The sequence below is a fragment of the Nansenia antarctica genome, assembly GCF_963989245.1.
Source record: "Nansenia antarctica genome assembly, chromosome: 2".
Taxonomy (NCBI): Eukaryota; Metazoa; Chordata; class Actinopteri; order Argentiniformes; family Microstomatidae; genus Nansenia; species Nansenia antarctica.
The window spans coordinates 35,127,387-35,139,886 of record NC_137675.1 but is presented as its reverse complement, the minus strand read 5'-3'; the positions used below and the strand labels follow the sequence as shown (position 1 = coordinate 35,139,886).

Genomic DNA, 12,500 nt, shown 5'->3' with positions numbered 1-12,500 from the left:
GGGGGGGGGGTGCGTGTGATTCAGTCTTGCTGTGGAGGAGGGGGGGGTGCTTGTGATTCAGTCTTGCTGTGGAGGAGGGGGGGGGGGGTGCGTGTATGTCCCAGTCCTCTTAGGGGAGGCTCACTGTCTTGGACTTTGTAAACCCCTGCTCTCCAGGCATTTCCTGTTCTTAGATCATTTCTGGTCAGCGTCAGGTGTGTGTGTATGCGCACGTGTGTGTGTGTCTGTGTGTGTATGTGTGTGTGTGTGTGTGTGTGTAGTGTACATGTGCTGTTCCGTGTGCGTGTGCGTGTAGTGTATCTGTGCTGTGTGTGTGTGTGTGTGTGTGTGTGTTCTTACATGCTGGGGATGAAGATGATGTCCTTGGCTCTGTGTTGCAGCGCCGCCAGCTTCGAGATCTGGTGGAACTGCTGTTCACTGACCTTCCCCCTGGGCAGCACGTTCATCAGTCCCTTACGGTAGTCAGGCAACACCTACACACACACACACACACACACACACACACACCACACACACACACACACACACACACACACACACACACACACACACACACACACACACCACACAGACACCACACACACACACACCACACAGACACACACACACACACACACACACACACACACACACACACACACACACACACACACCACACAGACACACACACACACACACACACACACACACACACACACACACACATCACACACACACACACACACACACACACACACACACACACACACACACACACGCAGTGTTTAGTAGTTAAACCTGGTCTTAATGTATAATGATAAACACCTTTGGTTCCACCTGGTTATAATGCATCATAATCCAGCTAGAGGTTATAATACCTGGTGATAATACCTGGTGGTTATAATACCTGGTTATAATACTTGGTGATAATACCTGGTTATAATACCTGGTTATAATACTTGGTTATAATACCTGGTGATAATACCTGGTTATAATACTTGGTGATAATACCTGGTGATAATACCTGGTTATAATACCTGGTGATAATACCTGGTGATAATACCTGGTGATAATACCTGGTGATAATACCTGGTTATAATACCTGGTGATAATACCTGGTTATAATATATGGTTATACACTACATGGTTATAATACATGGTTATAATACCTGGTTATAATGCATCATAAGAGAGTTAGTGGTTAAAATGTCTGAATATAATGCATCATAAGCCAGTTAGTAACCTAGCTACACCCAGCTACACCTAGCTACACCCAGCTACACCCAGCTACACCTAGCTACACCTAGCTACACCCAGCTTCACCTAGCTACACACAGCTACACCTAGCTACACCCAGCTACACCTAGCTACACCCAGCTACACCTAGCTACACCCAGCTACACCCAGCTACACCTAGCTACACCCAGCTACACCCAGCTACACCCAGCTACACCTAGCTACACCCAGCTACACCCAGCTACACCTAGCTACACCCAGCTACACCCAGCTACACCCAGCTACACCCAGCTACACATAACTACACCTAAGCTACACCTAGCTACACCCAGCTACACCCAGCTACACCTAACTACACCTAACTACACCCAGCTACACCTAGCTACACCCAGCTACACCTAGCTACACCCAGCTACACCCAGCTATACCCAGCTACACCTAACTACACCTAACTACACCCAGCTACACCTAGCTACACCCAGCTACACCCAGCTACACCTAACTACACCCAGCTACACCCAGCTACACCTAGCTACACCCAGCTACACCCAGCTACACCTAGCTACACCCAGCTACACCCAGCTACACCTAGCTACACCTAGCTACACCTAGCTACACCCAGCTACACCTAGCTACACCCAGCTACACCCAGCTACACCCAGCTACACCCAGCTACACCTAGCTACACCCAGCTACACCCAGCTACACCCAGCTACACCCAGCTACACCCAGCTACACCTAACTACACCTAACTACACCCAGCTACACCCAGCTACACCTAACTACACCTAACTACACCCAGCTACACCTAGCTACACCTAGCTACACCCAGCTACACCCAGCTACACCTAACTACACCCAGATACACCTAGCGGCGGAGATATGAGAAATAAATTCCACTTAAATCTGCTGAAAACATATGTATATTAGAGGAATATAATGTGGAAAAAAGTATACTGCTTAGCAGTTTTAACCAGTGAAGTAGTTTACCACGCTGGAGTTACAGTGTTAGCTACCTACTAGCCCTGACTCGTTGCCATAGCAACACAGCTATTAAGTCAAGCTTAGCCAGGGGGGAAGGTGGCTAACTTTCTAACCTCAAAATAAGTCAGTCTTATTTTTTATGCAACAGGCAGTCTTAATTAGACTGGTCTAACCTGAGAATATAAGACTAGTCTAAGGTTTAGACCAGTCTTAATCTATCGTTATGCAACCGGTCCCTGGTTATAATGCATCATAATCCAGTTGGTGGTTATAATACCCTGTTATAATACCTGGTAATAATGCATCATAATCCAGCTAGTGGTTATAATACCCTGTTATAATACCTGGTTATAATGCATCATAATCCAGCTAATGTTTATAATACCTGGTAATAATGCATCATAATCCAGCTAGTTGTTATAATACCTGGTTATAACACCTAGTTATAATGCATCATAAGATAGTTAGTTGTTATAATACCTGGTTATAATACCTGGTTATAATACCTGGTTATAACACCTGGTTATAATACCTGGTTATAATGCATCATACGAGAGTTAGTTGTTATAATACTTGGTTATAATACCTGGTTATAACACCTGGTTATAATACCTGGTTATAATGCATCATAAGAGAGTTAGTTGTTATAATACCTGGTTATAACACCTGGTTATAATACCTGGTTATAATACCTGGTTATAACACCTGGTTATAATACCTGGTTATAATACCTGGTTATAATACCTGGTTATAATACCTGGTTATAATGCATCATAAGAGAGTTAGTTGTTATAATACCTGGTTATAACACCTGGTTATAATACCTGGTTATAATACCTGGTTATAATACCTGGTTATAATGCATGGTGACACAGAGTTCGTTGTCGAACTTGAGGGGCTGGGTCCAGATGACCCTGCGGAACCACAGGCTGTAGTTGGTGTCTGCAGGCTCCGCCTCCGTGGCGATATCCAGGATGTACTCCCGCTTGTTGAGCGGACGGACATTCTGACCTGCGCACACACACACACACACACACACACACACACACACACGCACGCACACACACACTCACACACGCATCCACACGTGCGCACACACACACAAACACATGCACGCACACACACGCGCACACACACCCACACGCGCGCACCCACACGCGCACACACACACACACACACACACACACACACACACACACACACACACACACGCATATGACGATAACGTTGGAGGGTAAACAAGTGTGTGGTGTGTGTGTGTGTGTGTGTGTGTGCGTGTGTGTATGTTGTGTGTGTGTGTGTGTGTGTGTGTGTGTGTGTGTGTGTGTGTGTGTGTGTGTGCGCGCGTGTGTGTGTGTGTGTGCGCTGGTGTCTGACTCCTCCCACCTCTGTTGGTCACCAGGAAGATGGTGTACTCCTCCATGGCCTCCAGCCTGTGCAGAGCCATCTCATAACACAGCTCCTCGATCACCTCCAGGGCCACCTGCCAACCAGGGACACATGTCAGTGTGGGGCGCATGCTGCAGCGTCTGGGCTGCATGCTGCAGACTGTGACAGCTCCCCTACAGGCCAGACGCTGCATGCTCCCCCACACTCAGTGATCCCATATTAGCACTTAATCAGCCATGTGAGTAGAAAGAAATGTTCTATCTTTGCACTCGATCAAATTTCAGGACCCTCCTTTCATGACCTTTCCTAGATATGAGCGTTCTACCACCCCAGTATCCTTACATTTACATTACATACATCAAAATCACATCAGGATAAGCTAGTATGAAGCTATTTTGCCGTTTATCTGTGTAGGAAGCAGGCTAATTTACAAGCGGTCAACTAGTGGTGGTTGTGTGTAAATAGCAGCTTAGCATTGTAAAGAGGGCCTTACAGTACAACATAGGGTTGTTTTCTTACTGTGGTCGACCGGCAGTCAAACAACGACCATGACCGTAGGATGATGATAGGTTTTGATATATAAGCGGTGGCAAAAGCAGGTTTTGGTTACACACACACTTTCCGGGGACACACGCGTATGCACGTGTGCACGCACACGCACTGACACAAACACAAACACTCACTGAACAGGTCTTGATTTTGAGGTGACGCTCGATGCCTCCAGGGAACAGAAACAGCTGTCGCTTAGAGCTCCGCCCAGCCTGGGGACAACCAGGAATGAGGTTAGAGGAGGAGGGGGGAGGAGGAGGAGGGTGGAGGAGCAGGTGGTGGTGGTGGTGGAGGAGGAGGAGGTAGGGAGGTGTAGGAGGCAGAGGAGGTAGGGAGGAGGAGGAGGAGGGAGGAGGTAGGGAGAAGGAGGAGGAGGAAGAGGAGGAGGTAGGGAGGTGTAGGAGGAGGAGGTAGGGAGGAGGAGGTAGGGAGAAGGAGGAGGAGGAGGTAGGGAGGTGTAGGAGGCGGAGGAGGTAGGGAGGTGTAGGAGGAGGAGGTAGGGAGGTGTAGGAGGAGGAGGAGGAGGAGGTAGGGAGAAGGAGGAGGAAGAGGAGGAGGAGGAGGTAGGGAGGAGGAGGAGGTAGGGAGAAGGAGGAGGAGGAGGTAGGGAGGTGTAGGAGGCGGAGGAGGTAGGGAGGTGTAGGAGGAGGAGGAGGTAGGGAGAAGGAGGAGGAAGTGGAGGAGGAGGAGGAGGTAGGGAGGAGGAGAAGGAGGAGGAGGAGGTAGGGAGGAGGAGGAGGAGGAGGAGGAGGGGGAGGGGGAGGAGGAGGAGGAGGATGAGGAGGTAGGGAGGAGGAGGAGGAGGAGTAGAAGGAGGAGGAGGAGGAGAAGTAGAAGGAGGAGGAGAAGGAGGAGGTAGGGAGGAGGAGGAGGAGGAGGGGGAGGGGGAGGAGGAGGTAGGGAGGAGGAGGAGGAGGAGGAGTAGAAGGAGGAGGAGGAGGAGGAGTAGAAGGAGGAGGAGGAGGAGGAGGAGTAGAAGGAGGAGGAGGAGGAGGAGTAGAAGGAGGAGGAGGAGGAGACTGTTCTACAGGCATGGAGGAGGAGGATGAATGAATGAATGAATGAATGGTCTTTATTGTCATTAATACAGTACAGGTACTGTAAGGCGACTATCAAAAACAAACTTTGTCGCCGAGAGGCTAAGTAGGGGAAAAATACCTGCCCGACGCGCTGGCTGTCAATGAATCACTGTTCCGAAAGTACGTTTTGTATATTTATTGTAGATAAAAACAAACGGTGAAACGGTATCACAAAACATTAAAACAGCGTCCCAAGAGAATTAAACAGTGACTTATTACAGCGGTGTCAAAGCGGTCAGCAAAAGTAGGACTTCCCCACTCACCCCCTCTCCATCCATTCACAAATCCAACAGGTGAACAGCTGATTTCACTACTACTACTGACGTAATACTGACGTACCACCAACACCATGTGATTCGAATCCCTGCATGTGACCAACAATCCAACCAAACAACAACAGACAACAATACAACCCATACCTGGCACCTACAGGTACCATACAATGACATTTAGGAGGGGGGGCTCCCCTGGTGCTTGGAAAAATAAAAAAAAAACTAAAAACAAGGAGGGAAAAGAGCTGGTTTACATAAATAAAGGCTATATACACTATCCACTATACTATACTACTATACTATACAAATAAAACACTGTGCTGTACTCTATGCTATGCTATAAATATCCTAACATTTCCTATCTCTGAACCTTACACAAGGGTTGTCATATTGCACATAGTATTATTGCACATAGTCTTATTGCACATTCATTTAAAGTGAAAGTTTGCAGGTTTGAAATGTTCACAGTTGTATTTCAATATTGCACTTGTGATAACAATCTAGTAGCTGCCATCAAATTGTCTAGATTGTCCAGGGCCTAGGACCTAGGTCTTTGCTGTGTTCAGGGCCTGAATGGCCCTAGGGTAGAAGCTGAGCTTCAGTCTATTTGTCCTTGCGGACATGGTCCTGAACCGCCTGCCTGAGGGCAGCCGGACAAAGTGTTCGTTCCCAGGGTGGGATGGGTCCCTGGAGATCTTGGAGGCCTTCCTGAGGCAGCGTGTGTTGTACAGCTCTTCCAGAGAGGGGAGAGGGGCGCCGATGATCTTCTGGGCCGATCTCACGACTCTCTGTAGCGCTTTCCTCTCTGCGGCTGTTTGAGGTGGTATTTCCTGAGGACTCTCAGGAGGTAGAGCCGCTGTTGTGCCTTCTTGATGATGGCTGCTGTGTTGTTCCTCCAGGACAAGTTATCCTGTATGTGCACCCCCAGGAATCGGAGAGTTGAGACTCTCTCCACGCTTCCTCCATCGACGAGCAGGGGCTGGACCTCAGATTTTTTCCTCCTGAAGTCCACGATGATTTCCTGGGTCTTTAGCTGGTTTAGCAGCAGGTTGTTAACCTTGCACAGCTTGCCCAGCTGCTCCACCTCATCCCTGTACGCCGCCTCGTCCCCCCCCGAGATGCAGCCCACCACGGTGGTGTCGTCTGCAAACTTTATGATGGAGTTGCTGGGGTGGACGGGGGTGAAGTCGTAGGTGTAGAGGTTGTAGAGGATGGGGCTCAGCTCGCAGCCCTGGGGGGACCCAGTGCTGAGTCTGAGGGCTGTGGAGGTGTGGGAGCCCACCCGCACTCTCTGGGGGCGGTCAGACAGGAAGTCCTTGATCCATGCGCAGATGGAGTGTGATAGTCCCAGGTCTAGTAGTTTGGTCACTAGCCTGTCTGGAAGGATAGTGTTGAAAGCAGAGCTGAAGTCCACAAAGAGCAGTCTCGCGTAGCTGTTCCCCCTCTCCAGGTGGGATAGAGTGGAGTGGAGAGTCGTCGCGATGGCGTCCTCTGTGGACCTGTGGGCTCTGTAGGCGAACTGGTATGGATCCAGGTTGGGCGGGAGGCATGTGACTATGTGGGCCCGGACCAGTTTCTCGAAGCACTTCATGATGATTGGTGTGAGTGCCACCGGGCGGTAGTCGTTTAGGCAGCTCACCGTGCTTTTCTTCGGGACTGGGATGATTGTTGAGGTTTTCAGGCAGGGTGGGATGGTGGCCTGGGACAGGGACTGGTTGAAGATGTTGGTGAAAACCCCGGCCAGCTGGTCGGCGCAGTCCCTCAGCACCCGTCCCAGGACGCCGTCCGGCCCTGAGGCTTTTCTGGGGTCCACCGCCTTCAGCACGCGTCTCACTTCATGCTCTGTGAGGGTGAGGCTGCTGAGAGCTGGAGAGAGTTATGTTTGTGTTGTGGTTACCTCCGTTCGCCCCTCGTCGAACCGGGCGTAGAAGGAGTTCAGCTCTTCCGCCAGCAGGGGGTCGCCCTCAGCGGCTGTGAGCCTGTTGGCTCTGAAGTTTGTCATGTGCTGAACCCCCTGCCACACCCGCCTGGAGTCGTTGCTCAGGAAGCATTCCTCAATCTTCTCTCTGTGGTCTGTCTTGGCCTCCCGGATGCCGCGGTTTAGGTTAGCCCTGGTGGTGATGTACAGCAGTGTGTCCTTCGCTGAGAAAGCATTGTTCCTCTCCTTGAGCAGTTGTCGGACCTTCTCAGTCATCCATGGCTTCGTGTTGGGGTAGACCCGGACACGTTTGTCCACGGTGGCTGAATTGGTGCAGTTCACTATGTGGTTCAGAACCGACGACGTGAACTGTTCCAGGTCCTCATGCTCATATTCCTGCCATGAGGTGTCATTTAGGCAGATCTGCAGTGGAGCGGACCCTGCTGGCCAGGTTCTGACAGTCTTAGTGGTGATGGGGGCACTTTTCCTCATGGGAGTGTAGGCTGGGATCAGGAGGATGGACACGTGGTCAGACATGCCTAGATGAGCTAGCGGTCTGGCTTTGTAGGCAAGCTTGATGTTGGTGTATACCTTGTCCAGTGTGTTATCTCCTCTTGTTGCACATTTAACATGCTGATAAAACTTGGGTAGTACTACCTTCAGGTCAGCATGATTAAAGTCTCCAGCTATTATGTGTACTGCCTGGGGATCTGTACTCTGTCCACCACTGATGACGTCATGTAGCCGGGCTAATGCTAAGCTAGCACCCGCGCTTGGTGCGATGTATACAGCTGTTATGTACACTGCGTTGAATTCCCTCGGGAGGTATGTGGGTCGGCATTTAACAGTCAAGTATTCCAGGTCTGGGGAGCAGTGGCTACTTACAGTTTTTGTGTTTAAGCACCAGCTGTCCTTCGTAGATATGACCAAGCCGCCCCCGCGAGTTTTCTCGCTAAGCAATGTCCTGTCCGCTCGGTGAAGAGAGCGGCCTTGCAACGAGACAGCAGAGTCAATAATGGAAGCGCTGAGCCAGGTTTCTGTGAGAATAATCACACAGCTATCCCCCACGGTGTTGTTGGTAGCCACCTGCAGTCTCAGTTCGTCCATCTTGTTAGCTAGGGATCTTACGTTAGAGAGGAATATACTCGGCAAAGCTGGCTTGTCCAGGCACTTCCTCAGCTTAGCTAGCAGGCCTCCTCTGCAGCCCCGTCGTTGCTTGCGGTCCCTACGCCGTCGTTTGCGTCTCAGGGTCGGGACTGTGTACCATTTTTCTCCCGGAGGTCGGGCGATATCGTGAGGGATCCTTTGTTGTTTCAGGAACTCCGCTGTTACTGTCTTCTCGTTTTGCGCACCAACTTCTAGTAAGTCTAGTCTGCTGTAGGTACTATTTACACAACAGTTCCCTATAAGTACTGAAATAAAAATGTACATACAAATGTACTTTAAAACGCTAAAAAGCACCAACGTCGGGAGCTCTCCCAGCCTCGCGTGTGAACGAGCCGCCATCTTGAATATTATAATTATTATGAATTGAATAGGAGGAGTAGAAGGAGAAGGAGGAGGAGTAGAAGGAGGAGGAGGAGGAGGAGGAGAAGGAGGAGGAGGAGGAGGAGGAGGAGGAGGAGTAGAAGGAGGAGGAGGAGGAGGAGTAGAAGGAGGAGGAGAAGGAGGAGGAGGAGGAGGAGTAGAAGGAGGAGGAGGAGGAGGAGTAGAAGGAGGAGGAGGAGGAGGAGACTGTTCTACAGGCATGGAGGAGGAGGAGGAGTAGAAGGAGAAGGAGGAGGAGGAGAAGTAGAAGGAGGAGGAGGAGGAGGAGGAGGAGGAGAAGGAGGAGGAGGAGGAGGAGGGAGGATCAGGACTGACCACCATGGCCTTCAGCTCCATGCTGCTGGGGGCGGCGGTGCGTCCTCCATACTGGAACGTCTTCCTCAGGTTCTGCTCACACGCCTTGGCTATCCCTGCCAATCACAACCCAGCCTCATCACAACCTCCTCCAATCACAACCCAGCCTCATCACAACCTCCTCCAATCACAACCCAGCCTCATCACAACCTCCTCCAATCACAACCCAGCCTCAGACACAACCTCCTCCAATCACAACCCAGCCTCAGACACAACCTCCTCCAATCACAACCCAGCCTCATCACAATCTCCTCCAATCACAACCCAGCCTCAGACACAATGTGTATGTGTGTGTGTGTGTGTGTGTGTGTGTGTGTGTGTGGTGTGTGTGTGTGTGTGTGTGTGGTTGTATGTGTGTGTGTGTGTGTGTGTGTGTGTGTGTGTGGTTGTATGTGTGTGTGTGTGTGTGTGTGTGTGTACCCTGGAACATCACCCCCGGGCTCCTGCAGGCGTCCTGGAGGAACTTTAGCAGGAAGGGCTTCAGCACCTCGGAGCAGCGGTGGAAGGCAGTCAGGATGTACAGCAACCTCCATCCCCGCTGGCAACTGTCACTACGGAACACACAGACACACATCTTATACACACACACATACACACACATCTTCTACACGCACACATACACACACATCTTATACACGCACACATACACACACATCTTATACACACAGCATGGTTAGGGGTGGTGGTTCAAGTGTGGTTCTAAGGTGTCTTATGGTTTGGAGGTCGAGGGTTCGAGGGTTCGAGGTTAGGGGGCCATGTTTCAGAGGTAGGGATAATAATAAAAATGAACTTTATTCATATAGCAACTTTTTAAAACAGTGTTACAAAGGGCTTTACAAATGTGCAGATGAAACAGATATGCAAATTAAGACCCAAAATATAAACTAGAAAACAGTCAAACACGACACAGTAGAAAGAATAAGGGCAACATCAATAAAAGGCTAGTCTCAAAACAAAGTGTTTTAGGAAGAGATTTAAAAGAAGGGGAGGCGGGGGGAGGGAGGCGGGGGAGGGGAGGCGGGGGGAGGAAGGTGGGGGAGGGAGGCGGGGGGAGGGGCGGGGCCTACGGTTTGGAGCTGGTGTTGGAGGTGATCTGCTTGAGGACTTGGCAGTACGCTTCATCCTTCATCAGACCAAACTCTCCTATCAGCTGAGGAGAGACACACACACATCACACACCTGCACACACACACATCACACACATGCACACACACACATCACACACCTGCACACACACACATCACACACCTGCTCACACACACACACACATCACACACCTGCACACACACACACATCACATACCTGCACACACACACACACACATCACACACCTGCACACACACACATCACACACCTGCACACACACATCACACACCTGCACACACACACACACACACACACACACACATCACACACCTGCACACACACACACACATCACACACCTGCACACACACACACACACACACACACACACACACACACACACATCACACACCTGCACACACACACACACACACACACACACACACATACACACACACACACACACATCACACACCTGCACACACACACATCACACACCTGCACACACACACATTACACACCTGCACACACACACATCACACACCTGCTCACACACACACATCACACACCTGCACACACACACATCACACACACACATCACACACCTGCACACACACACACACACACACACACACACACACACACACACACATCACACACCTGCACACACACACGTCACACACCTGCACACACACTTGCACACACACCTGCACACAGACAGACAGACACACAGACACACCTGCACACAGACAGACAGACACACAGACACACCTGCACACAGACACACACGCAGACACAGACACACATGCAGACAGACACACACACACGCAGACACACAGCCCCACCTGCACACACACCTGCACACACACATACACACACACATCACACACCTGCACACACACATCACACACCTGCACACACACACACACACATCACACACCTGCACACACACACATCACACACCTGCACACACACACATCACACACCTGCTTACACACACACATCACACACCTGCACACACACATCACACACCTGCACACACACACACACACACATCACACACCTGCACACACACACACACACACACACATCACACACCTGCACACACACACGTCACACACATCACACACCTGCACACACACCTGCACACACACCTGCACACAGACACACAGACACACCTGCACACAGACACACAGACAGACGCAGACACACACGCAGACACAGACACACATGCAGACAGACACACACACACGCAGACACACAGACACACCTGCACACAGACACACAGACAGACGCAGACACACACGCAGACACAGACACACAGACAGACGCAGACACACACGCAGACACAGACACACAGACAGACGCAGACACACACACACGCAGACACACAGACCCACCTGCACACAGACACACAGACAGACGCAGACACACACGCAGACACAGACACACAGACAGACGCAGACACACACGCAGACACAGACACACAGACAGACGCAGACACACACACACGCAGACACACAGACCCACCTGCACACAGACACACAGACACACCTGCACACACACACACACATCACACACCTGCACACACACCTGCACACACACCTGCACACAGACACACAGACACACCTGCACACAGACACACCTGCACACAGACACACCTGCACACACACACATCACACACCTGCACACACACATACACACATCACACACCTGCACACACACACATCACGCACCTGCACACACACACATCACACACCTGCACACACACACATCACACACCTGCACACACACACATCACACACCTGCTCACACACGCACATCACACACCTGCACACACACACATCACACACCTGCACACACACATACACACACACACACACACATCACACACCTGCACACACACACACACACACACACACACACACATCACACACCTGCACACACACACGTCACACACCTGCACACACACACATCACACACCTGCACACACACCTGCACACAGACACACAGACACACCTGCACACAGACACACAGACACACCTGCACACAGACACACAGACAGACGCAGACACACACGCAGACACAGACACACATGAAGACAGACA

At 50.7% G+C, this 12,500-nt stretch overlaps 1 protein-coding gene across 1 annotated transcript in view; it reads right to left on the bottom strand.

The window, feature by feature from the left end:
* Positions 1-12,500, bottom strand: part of myo15ab (myosin XVAb) — a gene marked incomplete at both ends in the record, with an annotated part of 175,943 nt that overhangs the window by 3,710 nt on the left and 159,733 nt on the right. The window contains 7 exons of the mRNA XM_080523006.1: positions 340-473; positions 3,050-3,210; positions 3,586-3,682; positions 4,272-4,349; positions 9,270-9,364; positions 9,729-9,859; positions 10,376-10,458. Of these exons, the coding sequence (XP_080379132.1) occupies positions 340-473; positions 3,050-3,210; positions 3,586-3,682; positions 4,272-4,349; positions 9,270-9,364; positions 9,729-9,859; positions 10,376-10,458 (779 nt within the window). The remainder of the gene's footprint in view (positions 1-339; positions 474-3,049; positions 3,211-3,585; positions 3,683-4,271; positions 4,350-9,269; positions 9,365-9,728; positions 9,860-10,375; positions 10,459-12,500) is intronic.